The following is a 26,803-nucleotide window of genomic DNA, read 5'->3' on the forward strand; positions in this document are numbered from 1 at the left end:
GATGAGTTTGAGAGAGTGTGTAAGAAACGGAATCTAAAAGTGAATGTAGGGAAGAGTAAAGTGATGGTCTTTGAGAGAGGTGAAGTTAGTGAATGTACAGCGAGGTTGGATGGTGAGGAATTGGAAAATGTGAGTACGTTTAAGTACTTGGGTAGTGTGATGAGTAAGGATGGAGGTTTGGAGGGTGAAGTGCTTGAAAGGGTACAGCAGGGAAGAAAGGTTGCTGGTTCTTTGAAAGCAGTGATAAGAAACAGGGAAGTGAGCATGGAAGTGAAAAAGTTACTACATGACAGTATTGTGATACCAACTCTAACATATGGAAGTGAAGCTTGGACATTGTTGGAAGGACACAAGTCAAGAGTGAGAGCAGTGGAAATGAGTTATTTAAGAGGAGCCTGTGGAGTCACGTGGAGAGACAGGCTGACGAATGAGGATATAAAGGAGCGTTGTGGTGTGGATGTGGATGTGATAGGAAGCGTTAGGAGGAACACACTGAGGTGGTTTGGCCATGTGGAGAGGATGGAGGGTGAAAGACTGACAAAGAGAGTGTATGTGAGTGAGGTGGAGGGGGAAAGAGGGATGGGGTGGAGAGGTATATGAGAGAGGGGGGTGTGAGTTGGGAGCAGGGCAGTGAAATGGCGGGGGACAGGGCGACTTGGAGGGGATTTGTTTTTGGCCACCCCAAACGGGATTGAGGCGTCTGGCAATAGATAGATAGATAGATAGATTCAAATGTTTTTGATTTTAAGTAAGAGTTATATGCTAATGACTTTTGGGCTGTTGCTCTGGCACAGTTGCCATCAAACCATTTTGGAGAGTTTGATCTTTTAGTGAACTGTTGACTTGGTATGAATAAATCCATACCAGCTAGTATTAAGTCGCAAATGTGGGACTGGGTAGAATTGGGATCACTAGCGAAGAAAGACTGCCATGGAACATCAGCAAGATAATTTCTAAATCCATCCCAGTCTGCCCTATCAAAGTGCCATCAGGTCACCCTGACAGGTTCAGAACGGGGAGGTGTGGGAGGGTTAACTACTGAGGCTTTGATGAGATTGTGGTCAGAGGATCCAAGTGGTGACAGTACCTCTATCCTGTATTGATCTGGATTATTTGTCAAGAATAAATCCAAAAGATGGGCATTATGGTCAGGATTATCAGGTATTCTGGTTGGTTGCTTTACCAACTGGGTGAGATTAAACGATTCCGCAAGCAGCTCGCACTCTAGACCAGCGTCGTCAGTCCGGGCAGAATGCAATAACCATTCAACATTGTGTATGTTAAAATCACCCAAAATGGTAATTTCGGTGCCAAGGGCAAGGTCAAGGTTACTCCAGGTTACATATTATAGGTCTATCTATATAGCTATATATAACCAGACTCCCTAATTCTTTAATGGGTGGCTGTTTAACTTTGAGTTAGTTGTTTTACAGGGAGTGACACTAACTCTCTGCCAACCCACTTCCTGACAGGCAGGGAACACGTATGGGCTGGCTATGTGGTTACAATCCAGTACTGTAAATGGTTTCCTGGCTTACAGGATACCATTAAGCTTGTCACTCAATGTAAGGCCACCTGAAAAAGCAGTCACCTGAAAAGTGAAAGAAATGATGGGAGAAATGGGAGGAGAGGAGGGAAGACACAGAAAAAGAATAATAAAGCTGAAGGAAGTAGGCAGCACAACATCAAGCAGTAACCACCACCTACCTACTATAGGTACACCTACTAAAGAAATTGGTGGCACTTTTTTGGTGTGATAACATATGACACACCGGATGACAGATCTGAAAATAAACTTCTGAGTTAACATGTGTGGTTGGTATCCCTGACCTGCTGAGCCTTAGGTCCACATTTATAATGGCATTGGAGGCTTCATGGCACCGCTTACAAGGCAATTTGTTTTGCTTATTAATTGTCAATACCTTTTACATTACTCAGTTTGAGAATCAACATAGTTTTCATAAAAATTATAAATGACATGTGTAATGTACAGAAAAAATCGCTCTAAGAAGTGTTACGGAAGAACCCAAAGTCAGTGCTCATTTGATGCTCAAGCTGTCCAAGCTGAAGCATTTTTGCAGGCAACACTAACATTATATACAAATCTAGAACCATCTGAGGTAAAAGTCTAGCCTAAAATAAACAAACATGCCTACTGATCACCCCCTCCGCAATGCTTTTATCACCTTCGTCAAACTGGTGATTTACCATTCTCAGGTTCATAATTCATGCACTACTACATTCACCTGTCACTGACATGGTCATTATTACAGCAGTACTATGAGACACACTATATAATTCATACAATTTGCATGCGTTGTTCATGGGAAGTTTTATACCATGTATAAACTAAATTGTCAAAATATTAGCAAATATAGTGTTCCCTCTACCATCCGATGTAAAAGAGCCAAAGGCATGTCTGGAAAGTGGTCCCGTCCGGAAAGTGGGCCCCTAGCTCCTGGACTGGTACTTAACCCGTTAACTGCAGGGCGTCGCTTTCGTGACGCTTGGGAGCAAGGGATCATACCGCGGGGCATCACTTTTGTGATTCTGTGTTATTTTGAATTCGCCCTGGCTTTGAAGTGGTGGCTTGTATCATCTATCAGTACTGCCAATGTCCAAAACTAGTCAGCACTCCTGATCTCATCTGTACTCCCATCCATTGTTGACAATTTAGCCATTTCTCCCCATTCTTGATTCCCCTCTCTACCTCCCCTCCATTACCCTCTCCTCTCGCCTGCCCGGCCGTGCTGCACTAAGTATTCTTCCCTGGAATTTTTCACTGATTTCATCCATTGAAATAAGCCCTATGCCCTATTCTTATACCAAGTAATATACACAAAAAAGAAATAAGGTAAGTGACAGTGCCATACACCTGGAATTGGCTAATTATCACCTGACAACACCTCACGTGCACTCGTTCGCTAATTTTTGCTGTTTAGTTCCCCTTGAAATATGCCGTATAATCTATTCTCGTAATAAAAATATATAAGAAAGGAAGGGAGAAGCCTAAGTAATATTTACATTCACCTGGAACTACCTAATTTATTATGTATTGCCTAGATTTCCTGCCGATCATTTCATAGCGTATATATTAGCAGCTGTCACCATGCTGACACTGGCAGCATTGCACTCCCCCTAGGCCACCACATTGTATTCAGTTTACTGTTGTCTTTCAAGGTGAAACCACGTCGGATTCGCGCCTGTCCAATTCCGCCGCTTTTTAGCCCCATGCAAAGGGCCCTGTGACCTCTACCCCCTACTAAACCTTGTGTGAAAAGGGGTAAAGGGCTAAGTGACTGCTGTGGAACGTGAACTGGTTTATTTATCAATGAAAATGATGGACAGTGACTACGATCTTTCTGGTGAGTAAAACAGTGCAAGTGCAAATGTGAATAATGTGTAAATAATGTGTAAACAGCAAGTGAAAGCAATGAATGTAAATATAAGTGAACAGTGGAAAATAGTTTTATAAGTTACTGCAAGTGACAGTGCATAACACAGTGTAAATAAAATAGAAATGTAAATGAGTAGTAATACAAGAATACGAGTATATATACTAGGGGTAATGAAAGTGAAAGTTTCACTCTAGCATATATGAATACTATGAGTTATGAAAGTGAAAGTGAAAGTGACAGATTCACTCTCAACGCTAGTATACAGGACGAGAAAGTGAATGCTACATATTTTACTGAAAGAGAAATTGAATGCCTACAGTGATAATACACTACTATTACTGAAGGAAACTTATGGATAAAGACTACAGATATATATAAGTGTTATATAGTAATTGAAATATAAAGTGTGAGTGTTTTTATGAATAATAAATGACAGAACACCAGCGGTGAATGAGCGCAAGTGGGAAGGTCATATGCGCTCATAATTTTCATTGCTTTCACAGTGTTTTTTTTTTTTTGGAGTATGGATTCCAAACTATTTGAAAATCATAGAATAGTGTTTCTAGTGATAATATCAGGCTGTGGTAATCACATTACGGGGTTGTCGGGAAGTGTTATGTGGAGACTTCGTTACCCAACTTCAGAGGTCCCCACAAGTCCTACAGTACTCGACAAAGGCTCAACAAACATCCCAGGAGAAAGCTGAAGGTATGTGCCACATGCATATTTAATTTTAATATTCTAGGACTAATAACTGATTTTTGGCAAATATTTTTAGAGATTCTGTCGGAGCGTGAATATGCCCGCAAGACACACAAGTCAAGCCAAAACAACCCTGCTGTTAAGGGGTTAAGGACCCTTACGCAGCCTAACTTTCAAAGCCACCTATGGACATCCATAGCACCTATTTAAACCTATTTAAGACCATATCCACACCAATAATGAACATAAAGCATGAAATAAATGAAAAGGAACCAAAGAATGAGGAATTAGAAGTGACTGTACCTCAGCCAGGGTACTTACAGCACGTTTATGGCCAGCTTTTCTAAGGTTTTGGCAGTGGTGAAGTGCTCTTGAAGCACGTACAGTAATCCAGTGTTGTGCTGCACTTAGTTCTTTGCACTGTGAGTGATAATTGTTTAACACTTCACATTGTTCTTAACTGCACCACGCCAATTTCAACTGCCAGTTTCAACCACCAATTTGCACTCCACAGTTAATCCTTTGCACTCTAAATTCTAATTTCTTAACACTGCACAACACTTTAAATTCCCATGTGGTCTAGTTGCAAGGTATTACAGTTTATTCACAAAAAATGAGCATGTGTGGCTTCCATTGCGATTGGCATCTACTTGCCATCGAAGTTAGGCAATAACTGTTGGAGTGTTGGTGACGGGGAAACAGAGTTGCCAGACTGCAACAGCCACATTACCAAACTCCTCAATTTTCATTACCAAATTTAACTTTTCATTACCAAATTCATAAAGCTAGCATTTATTCTTCACTAATTATATATACAAGTGGAAATACATGTAATCACACTTCTCATAATTAACAGCATGTTGATTATTTTCACACTATGTTGGCTAGCAGATTAATCAGAGAGAGCAAACAATCCACCATCTCCATCCTGTGTATCCTCATACATGTGAAAAATCCATTTTGTAATGCATTATTCTGATTCATTACCAAATGAATTTTTCATTACCAAAGTGGCCCACATTTGGTAATGAAAAATACCAAATAGCAACCCTGACAGGGGAGGAAGGAAGACGTGAAGGGGCCGTGATGTTAACCAGCTGTTCAGTGCCGCGCGGCAATTTCAAATTACGGGTGGGAAAAAATTAGGATCTGGGGGGGATTTTTTTCTTTTATTGACCATTTTTGGGTTCCAAAGGTCCAGGCCCACAATGTCCGGTAAGTGGGGTGTCCGAAAAGTAGGCATTTGGAAAGTACGGGGATTACTGTATATCTACAGTATGTAGTTTATCGCTTCTCCAATGCTTCTTCGGAACCCAGTGTATTTGATTCCATATCCACACAGTTGAGTAACCTTAACCTTGCCCTTAGCACCGAAATTACCATTTTGGGTGATTTTAACATACATAATGTTGAATGGCTATTGCATTCTGCCAAGACTGACGACGCTGGTCTACAGTGCGAGCTGTTTCCAGAATCATTTAATCTCACCCAGCTGGTAAAGCAACCAACCAGAATACCTGATAATCCTGACCATAATGCCCAACTCTTGAATTTATTCTTGACAAATAATCCAGATCAATACAGGATAGAGGTACTGTCACCACTTGGATCCTCTGACCACAATCTCATTAAAGCATCCTTAGTTAACCCCCCCCACACCTCCCCATTCTGAACCTGTCAGGGTGACCTGATGGCACTTTGATGGGGGAAACTGGGATGGATTTAGAAATTATCTTGCTGACATTCCATGGCAGTCTTTCTTCTCCAGTGATCCCAATTCTACCCAGTCCCAAATTTGCAACTTAATACTAGCTGGTATGGATTTATTCATACCAAGTTAACAGTTCACTAAAAGATCGAACTCTCCAAAATGGTTTGACGGCAAATGTGCCAGAGCAACAGCCCAAAAGTCATTAGCATATAACTCTTACTTAAAATCAAAAACATCTGAACCTATCTATCTATCTATTGCCAGATGCCTTAATCCCGTACGGGGTGGCCACAAACAAATCGCCTCCATGTCGCCCTGTCCCCCACCATTTCACTGCCCTGCTCCCATCTCACACCCCCCTTTCTCATATACCTCTCCACTCCATCCCTCCATCTCATTCTCGGTCTCCCCCTCCCTCTTCCCACCTCCACCTCACTCACATACACTCTCCTCATCAGTCTCTCACCCTCCATCCTCTCCACATGGCCAAACCACCTCAGTGTGTTCCTCCTAACGCTTCCTATCACATCCACATCCACACCACAATGCTCCTTTACAACCTCATTTGTCAGCCTCTCTCTCCATGTGACTCCACAGGCTCCTCTCAGGTAACTCATTTCCACTGCTCTCACTCTTGACTTGTGTCCTTCCAACAACATCCAAGCATCACTTCCATAAGTTAGAGCTGGTATCACAAATACTGTAATATAGTAACTTTTTCACTTCCATATTCACTTCCCTGTTTCTTATCACTGCTTTCAAGGAACCAGAAACCTTTCTTCCTTCTTGTACCCTTTCAAGCACTTCACCCTCCAAACTTCCATCCTTACTCATCACACTCCCCAAGTACTTAAACGTACTCACATTTTCCAGTTCCTCACCATCCAACCTCACTGTACATTCAATGACTTCACCTCTCTCAAAGACCATCACTTTACTCTTCCCTACATTCACCTTTAGATTCCATTTCTTACACACTCTCTCAAACTCATCCACCAAGCCTTGCAGCTCCCCTCTGTATTCACTTAACAACACAGTATCATCTGCAAACAACAGTACAGGGAGTTTCCAAACACTATACTCTCTCACTACGGCCACTCCAACATCCACTGCACTACCTTGTACCTCTTTTATTACCCCATCCATATACAGATTGAACAACCATGGAGACATGACACATCTCTGTTTCAACCCAACCTTCAAAGAGAAAAATTCACTCAGTTCACCATTCACAAGCACTGCAGCCTTAGCACCATCATACATACTCTTCACAGCATTCAACAACTTCCCATCTACTCCATATATTCTTAATACTTTCCACAATCCTTGTCTATCCACCCTGTCATATGCTTTCTCCAAATCCATGAAGGCCGCATACAACTTCTTTCCCTTCTCTAGAAACTTTTCCACTAAAGATCTAAGAATGAATATCTGATCTACACAACCTCTTCCCTTCCCAAAGCCTCCCTGTTCTTCTCCAACTAATTCCTCTGTTATTTCCCTAACTCTGTCAATAAGTATCCTACCATACACTTTTCCTATTACACTACGAAGACAAATGCCCCTATGATTACCACACACTTCTTTTTCCCCTTTTCCTTTGTACAAGGGAATAATTATACCTGACTTCCAATCCTCCGGGACTCAACCTTCCTCCTAGGCCAATCTGCACATCTTCCACAAACATTCTACTACTATCTCTCTCCCATGCTTCAGCCTTTCACCACACACTCCATCAATTCCTGGGGCTTTCCTCAATTTGACTCTCTTCATTGCTTCCATAACTTCTATCCTACTGCTTTCTTCTTGTCTTCTCACCTCCCTTCTTTTCCCAGCCATTTCCCAGCCACTTATACTCGCATTACTTCCATTCTCTATGTTCAACAAGTCATTAAAGTGTTCTCTCCATCTGCTCACTTTTTCTCCCTTCCTCACTAATAATCTACCATTTTATCTTTTACTCCCCTACTAGCTTCACTGCCACCCTGTCTTACTCTCTTCACCTCTTTCCAGAACATTTTCTTACAGTCCCCTCCACTTTACACTCAAATTCCTTCCAAATTCCTCATCTACTCTCTTCTTACTCTCTCTTAACCCCTACACCGCGGGCTTGTTTACCAATGACTTGCGTGTGCCGCGGGGTTATTTGGGCTCCGACAGACTCTCAAAAAATATTTGCCAAAAATCAGTTATTAGTCCTAGAATAATAAAATTAAATATGCTTATGGCACATACCTTCAGCTTTCTCCTGGAATGATTGTTGAGCCTTCGTCAGTTACCGTAGGACTTGTGGAGACCTCTGAAGTAGGGTAACGAAGTCTCCACTTTACACTTCCCGACAACCCGTAATATGATTACCACAGCCAGATACAAACACTATAAACACTATTCTACAATTTTCAAGTAGTTTGGGATACATACTAAAAAAAAAAAACACTGTGAAAGCAATGGAAATTACGAGCGCGTCTGATCGTCGCACTGGCACTAGTTCGCTCTTAGTAGTCTGTCATTTATTATTCATAAAACCCCTCACACTTTATATTTCTATTACTATATAACACTTATATATATCTACAGTCTTTATTCATAAGTTTCCTTCAGTAGTATTAGTTTATTGTCACTGTAGGGATTCAATTTCTTTCAGTAAAATACGTAGCATTCACTTTCTCGTCCTGTATACTGGCATTGAGAGTGAATGTCACTTTCATCTTCACTCTCATAACTCATAGCATTCAGACATGCTAGAGTGAAACTTTCACTTTCATTACTCCTAGGGTATATACTCGTATTCTTATAATACTACTCATTTACATTTCTGTTTACATTCTCTATTTTATTTACGTTATTTACATTTCTATTTTATTTACACTGTGTTGTGCACTGTCACTTGAAATAACTTATAAAACTATTTTCCATTGTTCACGTATATTTACATTCATTACTTTCACTTGCTGTTTACACATTATTTACACATTATTTACAATTCCACTTGCACTGTTTTACTCAATAGAAAGAACGTAGTCACTCTTTTATCAATTGTCAGCCCTTTACCTCTTTCCACACGAGGTTTAGTAGGGGGTAAAGGTCACAGGGCCATTTGCATGGGGGTGAAAAAAGGCCTTGAAGTCAGCAAGAAGAAACATATGTACTCTCGCTTCGGAAGTTGAGAGTAACCTGATAACGGAGGGCCAGCTGGAGGCCTGCTAAGGGGTTATTCAGAGTTACCAATATTACTTCTTGAAACAGCTAAGTCTAGCACTGATATGATTGGCAGGAAATCTAGACAATACATTATAAATTTGGTAGTTCCAGGTGAATGTAAATATCACTTAGGCTTCTCCCTTCCCTCCTTACATGTATATTTATTTCGAAAATAGATTAGAGGCCTACTTGGGAGATATATATTCCGAGCTACCAATGTTAGATCTTGAAACATCTTTGTTTAGCACTGATATGATTGGCAGGAAATCTAGACAATACATTATAAATTAGGTAGTTCCAGGTGAATGTAAATATCACTTAGGCTTCTCCCTTCCCTCCTTACATGTATATTTATTATGAAAATAGATTATAGGGCATATTTCAAGGGGAAAAAAACAGCGAAAATTAGCGAACGAGTGCACGTGAGGTGTTGTCAGGTGATAATTAGCCAATTCCAGGTGTTTGGCACTCTCACTTACCTTATTTCTTTCTTGTATATATTATTTGGTATAAGAATAGGACATAGGGCTTATTTCAATGGATGAAATCAGTGAAAAATTCCAGAGAAGATTTACTTAGCGTAGCACGGCCGGGCAGGCGAGAGGATAGGGTAATGGAGGGGGGGTAGGGAGGGGAGTCAAGAATGGGGAGAAATGGCTAAATTGTCAACAATGGATGGGAGTACAGATGAGATTAGGAGTGCTGACTAGTGTTGGACATTGGCAGTACTGATAGATGATACAAGCCCCCACTTGGAAGCCCGGGTGAATTCAAAATAACACAGAATCACAAAAGCGACGCCCCGCGGTATGATCCCTTGCTCCCAAGCGTCACGAAAGTGACGCCCCACGGTTAAGGGGTTAATAAACTTTTCACCTCTCTCTTCCTTTCTACATATAACACTCTCTTCAGTCTCTCAACTTCTTCCATGCCCCTATTTCTCATCCATTCATTGTATGCTTTCTTCTTTTGTGCCACAGCCTGTCTCATCTCTTCACTCCACCATGCTGTTCCTTGCACCCCCTTCTGTTTTCTCATCACCCCACACACCACATCACATGCTGCACATATTTCTTCTGTGAATATCCTGCACACATCTTCCACATCCCCCATCTGCTCCAATTCATATTTGCCCAATTGTTCCTCCACTTCTCTCTCATATTCTGCCTTTTTCTCATCCTCTTGTAACCTTTCCACTCTCCTTGCAACTACTCCTTCTCCCCGTCCTTCCCTTCTTCTATTATTCCATCTTATTTAGGTCTTGATTCTGGCCACCACCAAGTACTGGTCAGAAAGTCCAATCCCCCAACCTCTATTGGCTCTTGCATCCATTACACATCTTCGCAACCTCTCATCCACACACACATAATCAATCATTGCCTTCCTTTCATTCAGTTCACCACCCACCCTTCTCATCACTCGCCATGTATACCTGTGGATCATTTTGTACCTGAAGAGGGTACTGGCTATCATCAACCCCCTCTCGGCACAAATGTCCACTAACACACTGTCATTCTCATCTATCTCAGCAGGCACACCCCACTCACCAACTATGCCATCCATCTACTCATTCCCTACTTTACCATTCATATCACCAATCAAAAACACTCTCTCATTCCTTCCAAACTTTTCCATGCACACTTCCACATTTGTCCAGAACTCTTCTTTCACTCTGCTTGCAAGATCTTGCGTTGGCGCATACACGCACACAATCGCCCACATTTGTATTCCAACTTTCAATCTTACCCACACAATCCTTGAGCCAACTGTTCCATACTCTCTTATGTTCTTCTTCCATCTCTTACTCACAACAATACACACTCCTTCTTTTGCCCTCTCATTCTCACCTACTCCTGCACATATACCCCATTCATACTCCCATTCTCTCACACTCTCTCCTCTTCATTTAGTTTCAGTTACTCCACATATATCCACTTTCGCACCCTGAAGCACCTGGACAATCTCTCTCTCTTTCACCTCATCATTCGCACCTCTTACATTCCATGACGTGAACCGTACCATGTCCGTTGTCCGGTCCTTGGTCGTCGTCTTTTGGTCAATCCTTGTCCGAGGCTTCTTGTTCGTTTTTTTAGTTAGCTGTCTTCCGGGGAGGGACACTAACACTCTGCCAACCGTTTTAGTCGCCTTGTACAACAAGCAAGGATACTGGGGGAGTATTCTTGAAAACACCTCCTTTATATATATATATATATATATAAAAGCTACTTCCCTGTTCCCTATCTCTGCTTTCAAAGGACCTGCAACCTTTCTTCCCAGTTGTACCCTTTCAAGCACTTCGTCCTCTAAACTTCGATCCTTACTTATCACACTACCCAAGTACTTAAACGCACTAACATTTTCCATTACCTCATCATTCAGCCTCACTGTACATTCAATGGCTTCATTTCTCTCAAAGACCATAACTTTACTCTTCCCTATATTCACCTTTAGATTCCGTTGATGGTGGAGAGTGGAATCTGAAGCAGCTGCTGTTTGCAAATGATACTGCACTGGTGACTGATTCAGAGGAGAGATTGAGACAGTTGGCAGAGGAGTTTGGAAGTGTGTGTGAAAGGAGGAAATTGAAAGTAAATGAGAATAAGAGTAAAGTGATGAAGTGTACGAGGTTGATAGATGGTAGGGGGATGAATATAGTTTTGAATGGTGAGTTGCTTGAGGAGGTAGATTGTTTTAAATATCTAGGGTCACATGTTGCTGTGGATGGAAGAATAGATGCAGAAGTGAAGTTTAGAATAAATGAAGTAGGAAAGGTGCTGGGAGAAATGAAAAAAGTGTTTAAATGTCGTTCGCTGAGAATGGATGTAAAGAGAAGGCTGTATGAGGGTGTAGTGGTATATACCAACTGCATTATATGGGGCTGAAACATGGAATATGGATGTAGCAAAGATGGATGTAGTTGAGAGGCGGAAGGGAGAGTTATATATAGAGCGAAAGAGAGAGGTGAAAAGATTAGTAAGAGGGTGGATGAGGAATTTGAGTGTAATAGTGGAGGGAATGTAAGAAAATGTTCTGGAAAGAGTTGGACAGGATGTCCAAGAAGTAAGTAAGGGTGCGAAAGATAAAAATGGTACATTGCTAGTGGAGAAGGGAGAAGAACACTTTAAGGAATTGTTGAACATAACGAATGAAAGGAATGCGAGTATAAGTGGCTGGGGAATAGCTGGGAGGAGGAGGGAGGTGAGAAGAGTGGAAGGAATCAGTAGCATGGAAGTAGTGGAAGCAGTGCCCCAGGAATTGATGGAGTATGTGGTGAAATGCTGAAACATGGGGGAGAGAGAGTAGTAGCATGGATATGGAAGATGTGCAACTTGGCTTGGGAGTAAGGTAGGGGAGTCGCAGTGGATTGGAAGTTAGGTTTAATTATTCCCCTGTACAAGGGGAAAGGAGAAAAAGTAAAGTGTGGTAATCATAGGGGCATGTGTCTTCTTAGTGTAATAGGAAAAGCACATGGTAGGATTATTAGAGTTAGGGAGACATCAGAGGAATTAGTTGGAGAAGAACAGGGAGGTTTTAGGAAGGGGAGAGGTTGTGTAGGTCAGATGCACATTCTTAGGTCTTTAGTGGAAAAATTCTTAGAGATGGAAAAGAAGTTGTATGCAGCCATCATGGATTTGGAGAGAGCATATGACAGGGTGGATGGACAAGGAATGTGGAATGTATTAAGAATGTTGGAGTCAAGGGGAAGTTGTTGAATGCCTTGAAGAGTATATATGTGGTTGCTAAGGCTGCAGTGCATATGGATAGTGACCTGAGCGAATTTTTCTGTTAGAATGTTGGATTGAAATGGATGTGTCATATCCCCATGGTTGTTCAATCTGTATAAGGATGAGGTTATATAAGAAGTACAAGGAAGGGCAGTGGATGTTGGAGCGACCCTATTGAAAGAGGGCAGTGTTTGGAAACTCCCTGTACAGTTGTTTGCAGATGATACTGTATTGGTGAACGAAGACAGAGGGGAACTGCAAGGTTTGGTGAATGAGTCTGGGAGAGTGTGTTAGAAACGGAATCTATCCATCTATCTATATACCTAGGCTGCTTCCCCCAAGGAAAGGGAGGTAGCCGAGACAGGACGACACACTCCCCATTTACTCATCCATTCAAACACATTCATTCGCATCTAAGCCCGAAAGGGGAGAACGGACAGATCCTCACCGCACCACACTGCACAAGGGTCAACTGTGCAATGCAATCAGTGACATCCGCAGCAGGGCCTGACAGCAGAACTGGTTTAACCCTGCCACATCATAACAGACCCATCCCCTTACCCGCACCTGACCTGACTAGCTGATCAGACCAAATGCGGGAGAATATCCCCTCAGGGCTGCGTCATCACTTATTCATTCACAATTTCTCTCCATTTATTTATGTCACGCACAGCCACTCTTCCTTGCTCAACAGACATCCCTCTCGCATCCAACGCTCTACTCACACTGTCCATCCATCCTATTCGTGGTCTTCCTCTCAGCCTTACACCTTTCACATCAGACCTGGTTATCTTTTTCACCAATCGCTCATTTTCCATTCTCTCCATATGCCCAAACCATCGCAACACCCTCTGCTCAACTCTACCAGCCATCTCCCGAACAACTCCAGTTCTCCTTAGCACGTCATCATTTCGCACCCAATCCATACGTGTCACTCCACACATACTCCTCAGACACCTCATCTCCATTACATTCAAGCTTTTCCTCTCTGCTAAACCGATATTCCATGTTTCAGCCCCATACAATGCAGTCGGTACCACAATACCCTCATACAGCCTTCTCTTTACATCCATTCTAAGTGAACGACATTTAAACACTTTTTTCATTCCTCCCAGCACCTTTCCTACTTCATTTATTCTAAACTTCACTTCTGCATCTATTCTTCCATCCACAGCAACATGTGACCCTAGATATTTAAAACAATCTACCTCCTCAAGCAACTCACCATTCAAAACTATATTCATCCCCCTACCATCTATCAACCTCGTACACTTCATCACTTTACTCTTATTCTCATTTACTTTCAATTTCCTCCTTTCACACACCCTTCCAAACTCCTCTACCAACTGTCTCAATCTCTCCTCTGAATCAGTCATCAGTGCAGTATCATCTGCAAACAGCAGCTGCTTCAGATTCCACTCTCCACCATCAACGGAATCTAAAGGTGAATATAGGGAAGAGTAAAGTTATGGTCTTTGAGAGAAATGAAGCCATTGAATGTACAGTGAGGCTGAATGATGAGGTAATGGAAAATGTTAGTGCGTTTAAGTACTTGGGTAGTGTGATAAGTAAGGATCGAAGTTTAGAGGGCGAAGTGCTTGAAAGGGTACAACTGGGAAGAAAGGTTGCAGGTTCTTTGAAAGCAGAGATAGGGAACAGGGAAGTAGCTTTTATATATATATATATATATATAAAGGAGGTGTTTTCAAGAATACTCCCCCAGTATCCTTGCTTGTTGTACAAGGCGACTAAAACGGTTGGCAGAGTGTTAGTGTCCCTCCCCGGAAGACAGCTAACTAAAAAAACGAACAAGAAGCCTCGGACAAGGATTGACCAAAAGACGACGACCAAGGACCGGACAACGGACATGGTACGGTTCACGTCATGGAATGTAAGAGGTGCGAATGATGAGGTGAAAGAGAGAGAGATTGTCCAGGTGCTTCAGGGTGCGAAAGTGGATATATGTGGAGTAACTGAAACTAAATGAAGAGGAGAGAGTGTGAGAGAATGGGAGTATGAATGGGGTATATGTGCAGGAGTAGGTGAGAATGAGAGGGCAAAAGAAGGAGTGTGTATTGTTGTGAGTAAGAGATGGAAGAAGAACATAAGAGAGTATGGAACAGTTGGCTCAAGGATTGTGTGGGTAAGATTGAAAGTTGGAATACAAATGTGGGCGATTGTGTGCGTGTATGCGCCAACGCAAGATCTTGCAAGCAGAGTGAGAGAAGAGTTCTGGACAAATGTGGAAGTGTGCATGGAAAAGTTTGGAAGGAATGAGAGAGTGTTTTTGATTGATGATATGAATGGTAAAGTAGGGAATGAGTAGATGGATGGCATAGTTGGTGAGTGGGGTGTGCCTGCTGAGATAGATGAGAATGACAGTGTGTTAGTGGACATTTGTGCCGAGAGGGGGTTGATGATAGCCAGTACCCTCTTCAGGTACAAAATGATCCACAGGTATACATGGCGAGTGATGAGAAGGGTGGGTGGTGAACTGAATGAAAGGAAGGCAATGATTGATAATGTGTGTGTGGATGAGAGGTTGCGAAGATGTGTAATGGATGCAAGAGCCAATAGAACAGAAGAAATATGTGCAGCATGTGATGTGGTGTGTGGGGTGATGAGAAAACAGAAGGGGGTGCAAGGAACAGCATGGTGGAATGAAGAGATGAGACAGGCTGTGGCACAAAAGAAGAAAGCATACAATGAATGGATGAGAAATAGGGACATGGAAGAAGTTGAGAGACTGAAGAGAGTTATATGTAGAAAGGAAAAGAGAGGTGAAAAGTTTATTAAGAGAGAGTAAGAAGAGAGTGGATGAGGAATTTGGAAGGAATTTGAGTGTAAAGTGGAGGGGACTGTAAGAAAATGTTCTGGAAAGAGGTGAAGAGAGTAAGACAGGGTGGCAGTGAAGCTAGTAGGGAGTTTGGCCGGTGCAGAGATTCATTGTACCTAATATGAGGTCTGCAGCTCGGCAAGGGTTAGAAAAAAAATCTAGTTACACTAATTATTAACACTGCTGAGGAAAAGTTATACAATAATCTGGCAGCAAGTAATTACACTAGTTTGTGCATGTTTATAGTACTATATTGGAAACACCATCATATATAATACTGTAGTAAGAAGTTCTGTAAGGCGTAAAACAAGAACAAACAACTGCCTGCACATTCTAAGAGACAATCATGGTGTTGGAAAAGTGACCACAAATGACATTAAGTGAAAATGTGACACGATTCTGAAATTCCATGGAGTGAAACGACAGTAAAATTCCCTCAAGCAAGTTAACCCACACAACACTAATCTTGTCAGATGTTAATAAGTAATCCCTCTAATATCTGAACGCCCAATAGCTGAACATCCCCACTAACCGGACATAATCGTCCCGGGATCCAATATTCCCAAAATGGGCCAAAAACCGCAAAAAATTCGAAAAAAATCTGACTTTTTTCCCTCCCGTAATTTGAAATTGCCGCGTGGCACCGAACAGCTGTTACACCATGGTCCCTTCACCCCTTCCCTCCTCCCCCTCTCCCCTCCCCTGTCAGGGTTGCCATTTGGTATTTTTCATTACCAAGTGTGGGCCAATTTGGTAATAAAAAGCTCGTTTGGTAATGAATCAGTATAATGCATTACCAAATGGATTTTTCACATGTATGAGGATACACAGGATGGAGATGGTGGACTGTTTGCTCTCTCTGATTAATCTGCTACCCTACATAGAGCGAAAATAATCAACGTGGAGTTAATTATAAGGAGAGTGATTACATGTATTTCCACTTGTATATATAATTAGTGAAGAATAAATGCTAGCTTTGCGAATTTGGTAATGAAAAGTTAAATTTGGTAATGAAAGTTGAGGAGATTGGTAATGTGGCCGTTGCGATCTGGCAACTCTATTACCCCGCCATCATCAATAGTCACAGCCAAACTCCGATCGAGAGCAGATGCTCATAGCAGTGCAAGCCACAGGTGCTTGTTTTTTGTGAATAAACTGCAATACCTCGCCACTAGAACACATGGGAATTTACAGTGTTGTGCAGTGTTAAGAAATTAGAATTTAGAGTGCAGAGGATTAACTGTGGACTGTAAACTGGTGGTTCAAACCAGTCCAGGAGCCAGGGACTTGTAAGTACCCAGAATGTTTAATATTGTATAAACTCACCTCTAAAACATTTTATGGTTCTTTTGCATTTATTTCAGTCTTTTATGTCCCTTACTGGTGTGATTTGGGTCTTAAATAGGTGCTATGCATGTCCAGAGGGAGTTGTATAGGCGTTTCTCTGAGTTAGGGTCCACAAGTACAAGTCCATAAGCTGGGGCCCTATATCCGGACAGGACCACTATCCGGACCTGCCTATGGCTCTATTACGTCGGATATTGGAGGGATTACTGTAATTGACTGATTTTACTCATATTTTATGAAAACATAATTGCTGATAAGCAGAGGTTCCTTAAAATTTTTCTTGTTGATTTGTCACTGTGTAATTGTTATTTCATTAACCCTTAAAGTGCCACCAGGATCAATCGATCCTCTTTCAGGATACGCAAGATACCGAGTATGATCGATAGTGGGGCTTTTGGGAAAAACTGTGAACACTGGGCTTCACCGCGATTGTGACGTATATTGATGCCAACCAATAACTAAGTCTTGAGTAGGGAGGAGGGAGGATCTGGGCCTGTACCCATGGTGGGGGGGGGGGGATTCCCCCACTGCACTCTTGCCGCTTCCTCTACCCCAAGACCTTTGTTCCCTCTCCCCTTCCCTTGCCTCTGACCATCTCCTGCTCCCTCCCTCCCCCTCCCCCACCATCCTCCATCACACCGCTGTGGTTCCCTCCCCTTTCCCCCCCCTCCCTGTCTCTCTCGGGAGCAATATATCCCCCCTACCCACCCTCCACACCCCTGTACTCCCTCTCTGCCTGTCCTTTGTCTTGTGGTGTCTGTCTTCCACCTCTATACCCCCATACCACCCGTCCAGGCCTCTCCCCCCCCATCCCCCACCCTCACCCCCTGTAGTATGCCATCTGCTTACAACTCATCCCCCCCCACATAGCATATTATGTCTTTTTTTTTTCTTTTTTTTAATGTGTCCGACTCTGGGCATAGGCTTCACAGCCTGCTTTCAAGGCCCAGTAGTCCTCCCACGTACCGCACACCTCTACATGTCACCACTTTGGCACTAACACCCACCGTCCATATTGAATACATGCTAGGGCTGTCTCATACAGGACTGGTGTATTGGTATTAGCGGGGGTATTTTTACAACATGTCGGCGGGTCTTCTGGTAGATCAGTAAAGTCTGACTTATATGAAATTCATATCCTTAAATTGTTCTCTGCTCCAGCGTGTTTTTTGACAGCTACACAGCTATGAAAGAAAGGGACTGGGGGAGGGAAAGTGGGAAGGGGAGAAGTGTTGGGGGGGAGGATGTTGGAAGTTAGTGAGGCCGACATAATTATTTTGCATGCTACTGTTTGGGAGGGGAAAAAAAAAAAATTAGCTGGAAAATTCTGAGGGGAGGAGAGGGGGGAGTGGGGGGAGGGGAGGAAGAGAGGGGGGGTGATAGGGGTGGGTAAGGAAGGTCATGGAAGGGGAGGAAGAGAGGGGGGGTGATAGGGGTGGGTAAGGAATGTCATGGGAGGGGAGGAATGAGGGAGGAATGGGGTGGGATCGCATAGAAACCGGAAGTCGCGCCACTTGGAAGGCTAACTTTTTCCAACTTTGACAGGCTATAGCTCATGACCCAGTTGGTCTAAAATGCTCCGGTTTGCAGCATAAGGTGTGTAAATTCAAAGTCTAACCCTTGGCCATAACACTTTTTACTCTGTAAGAGTAAAAAAATCGGCTCCATATACAGATTTTCATGCTGGTACGGTTGACTGAATTGCTTATCCTAGGGGTTAACCCTTTAACCGCGGGTGTCATTCCAGAATGACGTTGCAAAAACTGGACCAAACCGCGGGTGTCATTCTCGAATGTTTGTGAATATTTTGAATACCCCGCGTTTTTTCCGTGCGCCAATTGTTTCAAGGGAGAGTAGCTATTAAGTTCTTTCACTCCAGCCGACCCCCACCTCCCTCTTCCCCCCCCGGGGCTCCACCTCCCACCCCCTGGGCCCCCCACCCCACCCCTGACCAAGCGCGCATCAGTATCTGTCCAGCTGTGTGAGTGACAACACATGTTGATGTGGCAGTGAAGTGCAGGCAATTACAGTGCCTTTTACCTGTCTCAGTGAACACAGAGTGGGTGTTTATCGTATGTGCAGTGTTCATATATGTTTATAGTATTATTATCAGAATGTGATTGGCATTTGGTAATGGTGTGTGAGCGAAAAATAGTGATTACAACACCGCTGATGTGGCAGTGAAGTGAGGGCAATTACAGTGCCTTTTACCTGCCTCAGTGAACACAGAGTGGGTGTTTATCGTATGTGCAGTGTTCATATATGTTTATAGTATTATTATCAGAATGAGGTTGGCATTTGGTAATGGTGTGTGAGCGAAAAATAGTGATTACAACACCGCTGATGTGGCAGTGAAGTGCAGGTAATTACAGTGCCTTTTACCTGCCTCAGTGAACACAGAGTGGGTGTTTATCGTATGTGCAGTGTTCATATATGTTTATAATATTATTATCAGAATGAGGTTGGCATTTGGTAATGGTGTATGAGCGAAGGTAATGATGTGTGAGCGAAAAATAGTGATTTTACACCCCTCACTTCTAACGGCACTGCCCGTCCTGTGAAAGTCAACGAAGTCATGAAACCTACATCAATGGAAAGCTGAAGGTTAGTACTTTCTAATGGTACCTTATTTTTTTCTCTAGCTTTATTCTGTGCAGAGTTATTAAGGTTAAAAGGTTTGTTTACATTTGGCTGAAACCCCCGTGGGAGAGGACAGTCAGACCAAAACAATACCCGCGGTTAAAGGGTTAAACTGCCATGTAGCCCCAGAGTGAATTTTAACCTCAGGTGTCTTCTTTATATTGTTACTGTATGTACATACATACATACATACATGTGCATAAGCATGCATGCATGAACATGCACATGTGCACACATGCTCACAAGCACACACACACACACACACACACACACACACACACACAGCTTTACTTTACACCTGGACAATTTTTCTACAGTATTTGCCATTTTTTCATTCAAATGTCTACATTTAGCCACATAATTCTGAACACTCTCCTCCAAATCATGCCAGAGTTATCATACAAAGTTTTTTTTTTTTAAATCATATTTCACTATTAAATATGCAGATGGGTCTAAACTACTGCTCAAACAACTTAAGGGTGGGTCCTTCAGTATTAGCCAAAGTTTCCGAAAGAACACTTAAAATTTGTGACCTTCACCATATATGGTCCAAGTTTGGTCCTCAACAGTATTTTCCTTTAATGATTCTGATTTTTTACACCTAGTTCCAGTCAACAACACCCCAATTTTTGCTTTAATGATAACTCGAGACAAAAATGTGTCACCAGCTGGTTGTCCATCTCTAGCCTCAGCTGTTTCATTTGTATCATTCGTCTGCATCGTTTATAAAGACTTCAGCATACTTGCATGTGTTGTCCTTGGTCACCTAATGGTGGCTCCATGCTGTTCAATTTCCCTTAGCCCTGAGGTCACACTCTATGACCTTTGCATGGGGGATGTGCATGTGGTACAAGATATGAAGAGGGGAAAAGTATACTCGAGTTTGGGGAGGCAATGAACATGATTGTGTGTAACAAACATTTTAGAAAAAAGAGAGGGCAGGTTGATTAAATATGAGTCTGGGGGAAATAGCACCCAGATAGACTATTTCCTGGTCGGGAGGGCTGATAGGAAGTAGATGAGGGATATTAAAGTAATAGGAAATGAGGAGTGTGTGCAGCAACACAAGTTATTGATATGTGACATGGTACTTAAGGAGCAGGTGGTGAAAAAGAGGACCTAAGCAGCTTGGAGGAAAATATGGAAGCTGAAAAAACGAGCAGCATGGGATGCCTTCTATAGGAAGATGAGGAGAGTGGTGGCTGAACAGGGAGACACCGCCAGAAGTGTTAATAACAGCACACAGCCCTCAAGAGCAACCTCTTGAGAGTTACTGATTCAGTATGTGGAGGGACAAGAGGTCCACCAAGACATCAAGTAACCTGATGGTGGGGTGAGGGTGTACAGGCTGCAGTTAAGGAGAAAAGAAGGCTTTTCCAGGAATGGAAGAAGAGTGGTAACTAAGAGAAATACTTGGCTGCCAAGAGCAGGGCTAGAAAAGATGTTTATAGGGCAAAGTCTGAGTCACAGAGATTTTCACTTGATAACCTAAATCATGTGGAAAGGAAGAATATGATATTTAAGGTGGCAAATCAGATGAAATGGGAGAACAGAGATATCATAGGTGAGCAGTGTATGAAGAACAATGAAGGAAGAGTAGTGAACAGTAGCGATATTAAAGGCGTATGGAGACAACATTACAGCCAGTTGTTGAATGAGGAGTTTGAATGGGACAAGGAAGGCTTGGAGACTGAAGATCCAGTGTCTTGCCCTTGGCCTTTAATTGACGCTGCTACTATGAGCGGGCAAAAGGCAGGGTGCAAGTGAGGAAGGCAGCATGTGTGTCTGGGTTGACTGCGGAAATGTTGAAAGCCTCAGGAGATATAGGAGTGGGGTCAGTCACTGGGATGACAAATATGATAACATATGTGTGTGCTGTCCCAGATGATTGGCTGAAGAATGCAACTGTAAATGTATACAAGGGGAAGGGTGATGCCCTGGAAAGAGGAAATTAGAGAGGCATAAAGCTTTCAGACCAAATAATGAAGGTAATGGAGAGAGTTCTACAAGGTATGATTAGAAAAAGAGTGAATATTAATGAGCTCCAGTTTGGGTTTATGCCAGGCAAAGGACCACTGATGTCATATTCACTGTTTGACAGCTTCAGGGAAAAATATATAGGAAAGAAAAGGGAACTGTACTCTATGTTGATTTGGATAAGGCCTATGACAGAGTCCCTAGAGAGGTGGTGAAGTGGGCAATGAGAAAGCTTGGGATCAAGGAGTAGCTAGTTAGGGTGGTGATGGCCATGTATGTGGGTGCTCACACCCAGGTAAAAGTGAATGGAGATTTGAGTGATGAGTTTTCTGTGAACGCTGGTATGCGCCAGGGGCCAGTTTTGAGCCCCATCTTGTTTATCATGGTACTTAAACCCTCTCACCTGATTTTAGAAATGGACTCACATGGGAGATGTTGTATGCTGATTATTTGGTTTTGACTGCAGAGAATGAAAGGGAGGTAGAGCAAAGATTAAGGAAGTGGAGAGATGGTATGGAGCACATGGGCTTAAGAGTAAATGGACGTAAAACAAAAGTGGCGGTCTCTATGGCTTGTGTGGTACTGTCAAGGAAGAGGGAGAGTGGCCATGCGCGATCTGACACAAGGCCATGTGAAGTACTTCCATCTTGTGTAGTGTCTGTGATAAGTGGGTGCATAAGATATATAATAGTAATAGAGGTAGACTGCAAGATACTGTACTGCTGATTTCATGTGTGCGGTGTGTTGGGGAGAGCAGCTGGATATTGTCAGGCGTGAAAGGACTGAACTTGCAGGTGTGTCTCCTGAGTGTGTGGAAGAGTTTTGTTATTTGGGAGACATGTTATGTGCTGGAGGTGGGGCTGGAGGTAGCTCTGAGGCTAAAGTGAGGAATGGCTGGAAATGTTCAGGGAGCTGTTGCCTCTCCCGACACTGTGAGGGCTCTCCCTCCGTGCTAGGGGCTCTTTGTATGCAGCATGTGTTAGGAGTGTAATGCTGTATGGTAGTGAGACCTAGGCAATAAAGGATAAGAATATTCGCAGGCTCAAATGTACAGAAATGACAATGATTAGGTGGATGTGCAGTGCGTCCCTGAGTGTGAAGCCTGGGGCGACTGGGTTTACAATGGAAGTGTTGAGGGGTAGGATGGGACTGGAGTGTATTGGTGCTGTGACGAGGAGAGGTAGATTGAGGTGGTCTGGGCATGTGGAGAGGATGGGAGATGATAATTGGGTGCAGAAAATGAGAAGTGATGGTGAGGATATGGAGAATGTGAGTGCATTCAAGTACTTGGGTAGTGTGATGAGTAATGATGGAAGGTCTGGGGATGAAGTGTTTGAATGGGTACAGCAGGAAAGGAAGGTTGTTGGTTCACTGAAAGTGGTGATGAGAAATAGGATGGTGAGCATGGAAGTTAAGAGGTCACTGCATGATAGTATTGTGATCTCTATGCTGACGTATGGAAGCAAGGCGGTGGTTGAATCAGTAGAGAGGCGGCCTGCAGTCCTAATGGACCCAGGTTTGAATCCCGGCTGGGGCAGAGAACAGTTTAAGGATTTGAATTTCATAAAAAAAAGCAGACTTTCCTGATCTACCAGATGACCCGCCGACATGTCGTAAAAATACCCCCGCTAATACCAATACATCAATCCTGAATGAGACAGCCCTAGCATGTATTCAATATGGATGGTGGGTGTTAGCGCCAGAGTGGTGACATGTGGAGATGTAGGAGGACTACTGGGCCTTGGGATAGGCTACTGCCCCCGAGATATAGGCCCTGAAGCCTTTGCCCAGAGTCGGACACGTAAAAAAAAAAAAAAAAAAAAAAAAAAAAAAAAAAGGCGTGGACCTTGCTAGAGGGGAACAAGTCAAGAGTGAGAGCAGTGGAAATGAGTTACATGAGAGGAGAATGTGGAGTGACATGGAGGGACAGGTTGATGAATGAACAAGTGAAAGAACGTTTTGGGGTGGATGTGGATGTGACTGAGAAAATTAGGAGAAATACACTGGGGTGGTTTGGACATGTGAAGAGAATGGGGAATGAAAGACTGACTAAGAAAGTGTATGTAGGTGAAGTGGAGGGAGGGAGAGGGAGGGGAGACCGAGGATGAGGTAGAGGGATAAAATTGAGAGGTATATGAGGGAGGGGGGAGTGAGTTGGAGGGAGGGCAGTGAAATGGTGGGTGACAGAGCAACTTGGGGACGTTTTGTCTGCGGCCACCCTTTGCGAGATTAGGGCATCAGGCTATAGATAGATAAATGGACAGTTAATGATGGGGGTAGGGATGCGAGAGGTAGACCTATGACCTCAGGGATATGGGGCTGAATAGAGAAGGTGCCAGAGATTAAGCAGCATGGCGAGCCGCCATCAGGTGATCAAGGCCGACGCATGCATCTATATTGGAGCCTTGAAAAAATGAAACAAAACAAAATGATCTTGAGTGGTTGTGAAATTATCATGCTAACAGACACACAAACACACAGACAGACAGACAAACTGAAAACATTATCGTGGGAGATTTTCATCCCTACTACACACCTGTTAAATATTGAGATGATATATTGAGCAGTTGCAAAGTTATCATGGTAACAGACAGACAGACAGACCTTGACTTGTGATCACTTTTTTTTCCCCTATTACACACCTGTAAAATTTTGTGATGATATTTCAAGTGGTAGCAAAGTTATTGTGCCAACAGATACACACACACATATACACACACACACAGGACCTGATGGAATTTCTAATTGGGTACTGAAGGAATGCAGAGAACAACTGGCGGATAAAATTCACAGCTTAATTGTATGCTCACTGGAAGAGGGGAAAGTGCCAAAAGAATGGAAGAGGGCAAATGTGGTACCAATTTACAAGGGAGGAAACAGGGAAGAACCCCTGAATTATAGACCAGTGTCTCTAACCAGCATGGTCGCAAAATTGTGTGAGAGAATCCTGAAAGACAGATGGATAAAATATCTGGAAGAGATGAATATTTTGGCTGAATGTCAGTTTGGATTCAGAAGTGGAAGGTCATGTGTTTCTAACTTGTTGAGCTTTTACTCAAGAGTGATTGATGTGGTACAGGAGAGAGATGGTTGGGTGGATTGTGTGTACTTAGACTTAGAGAAGGCCTTTGACAAGGTACCTCATAAGAGACTAATGTGGAAACTAGAATATATAGGAGGACTAAAGGGGAAACTTCTGGAATGGATGAGAGACTTTTTGAGAGACAGACAAATGAGGACAGTAATAAAGGAAAAGATGTCTGGATGGAGGGAAGTAACAAGTGGAGTCCCTCAAGGCTCAGTGTTGGCGCCAGTAATGTTCCTGATTTACGTAAATGATATGGTAGATGGAGTGAACAGTTATGCGAGTCTGTTTGCTGATGATGTAAAGATCTTGAGGAAGATAGAGGTTGAGGAGGATTGTAAAATACTGCAGGAGGATTTGGATAGGATACACAATTGGAGCCGGACGTGGGAAATGAAATTTAATGTAAAGAAATGTAAAATATTGGAAATGGGTAAAAGTACCAGGAGACCATCACTGAATTATTTTTTGGGTAATGAATTAATCACAAAAAGGAGAGAAGAGAAAGATTTGGGAGTGCTGGTCCAAGATAGTTTGTCACCAGAAAAGCACATTAACAAGATAGTTGGAGAGACTTATAAGCTCTTGACTAACATAAGAGTAGCATTTCATTATATGGATGAGGAAATGATGAAAAAATTGATAGTGGCCATGATCCGCCCCAGGTTAGAATATGCAGCGGTAGTGTGGTCCCCCCAAAAAAGAAAGATATAAACAAGATTGAGAGAATACAAAGAACAGCAACCAAGATGGTCCCCAGTCTGACAGACCTGTCATACAGAGAGAGGCTGGAAAAACTGGATTTGCCTTCGTTAGAGGAAAGGAGAAAGAGGGGAGACATGATTGTGGTGTTCAAGACCATGGTGGGAGTAGATAAAATTGACAAAGAAGATCTGTTTGTATGGGATAAGAGAGCAACAAGAGGACATGGAATGAAATTGAAAAAGTCAAGCTGCTTGAAGAATATCAAGAAATATAGCTTTCCTTACAGAAGTATAGACTTATGGAATAGCCTGGACAAAGAGATCGTCCAGTCTAAAAACTTAAACGAGTTTAAAGTTAAATTCGACTTATTGAGAAACAGCGACGGAAACCCACGAGCATAGTACATTCCGTGTATATCACAATTAGGTATATTCTTAAATATTTGGAACGACTTAGACAAAGAGGTGGTGCATGAGAAAAACATTCATGTGTGTAAAGGTAGACTTGATAAATGTGGATATGGAGACAGGACAACACGAGCATTGCTCAATTCCTGTATACTACAAATAGGTAAATACAAATAGGTAAATACAAATTGAAAACAATACCAGCTTCGCTATCACGGCAGGTACTAACTAATGGGAGAGGGCATTTTGTGCCTATTTTGACAGCATGTGTACACTATATATGTAAACCCACATGGCCATCACACATACACACTAGCAGTACACAGTATACCTCAGCCTCAACTCACTGCTTCCTGCCTTCACTTCTTTTCTTTTCTTCTTTCCCATTCACCCACTTATGAACCTTTACTGATTTTGAGTAAGACAAAGTGCAAAACAGTGTCAAGGTAACAACATTCTTTCATGCAGAATCAATCAAAACAATGAATGAAATCTTCAGTAATAGTCATTATAATGTTTCTTCCATCCATATCCAATATCCTGATATCGACAGTAAATATCGGTATCGGTTCAGTATCAGAAAAAGTGCAAATATCGACGATATATTGGTCAGGCGAATCATGTCAGTTACAGCACTAGATGTTTCCGAACTTTAGACCTTCAAATTTTTGAAGCTGCACTGTAGTACATTCATACGGGGTTTACCTTATGGGGCAGGATGCGAGCCAGCTTGTCAGCGGGCATCTGAGCCTTCTCCAACTCAGCCTTGGCTTCCTCCTTGGTCTTACCCTTCATCAGAGCTTCAGTCTGCGCCAGGAAGTTAGCCAAAAGCAGCTGAAAGTAACAAATAATTAAAAAAAAAAATCAAGTGTGTACTTCCGATGGCATAGCTGACAATGGCCTTCATGAATATGTTAAGAATGTAAGGGGTGGGAGCAAAGCTACCAAGTGGAGCAAAGAGTTTTTACCAAACTGGTAAGGCATGAGTGAGAGTAAGAGAGGATGAAGGTAAATGCTTTAATATTCAGATCGAGTTGCAACAGAAATGTGTTACTTTCATGGCTGTTCA

At 42.6% G+C, this 26,803-nt stretch overlaps 1 protein-coding gene across 1 annotated transcript in view; it reads right to left on the minus strand.

Annotated features, from left to right (window-relative positions):
* The window catches only part of Pgi (glucose-6-phosphate isomerase), a 256,703-nt gene that overhangs the window by 40,075 nt on the left and 189,825 nt on the right, over nucleotides 1–26,803 (minus strand). The window contains exon 9 of the mRNA XM_080267251.1: nucleotides 26,440–26,568. Coding sequence (XP_080123377.1) covers nucleotides 26,440–26,568 — 129 coding nt within the window. The remainder of the gene's footprint in view (nucleotides 1–26,439; nucleotides 26,569–26,803) is intronic.

This window comes from Coenobita brevimanus, chromosome 23 (assembly GCF_032717465.1).
Source record: "Coenobita brevimanus isolate Jiangsu-jjx chromosome 23, ASM3271746v2, whole genome shotgun sequence".
In the NCBI taxonomy this organism is placed as follows: Eukaryota; Metazoa; Arthropoda; class Malacostraca; order Decapoda; family Coenobitidae; genus Coenobita; species Coenobita brevimanus.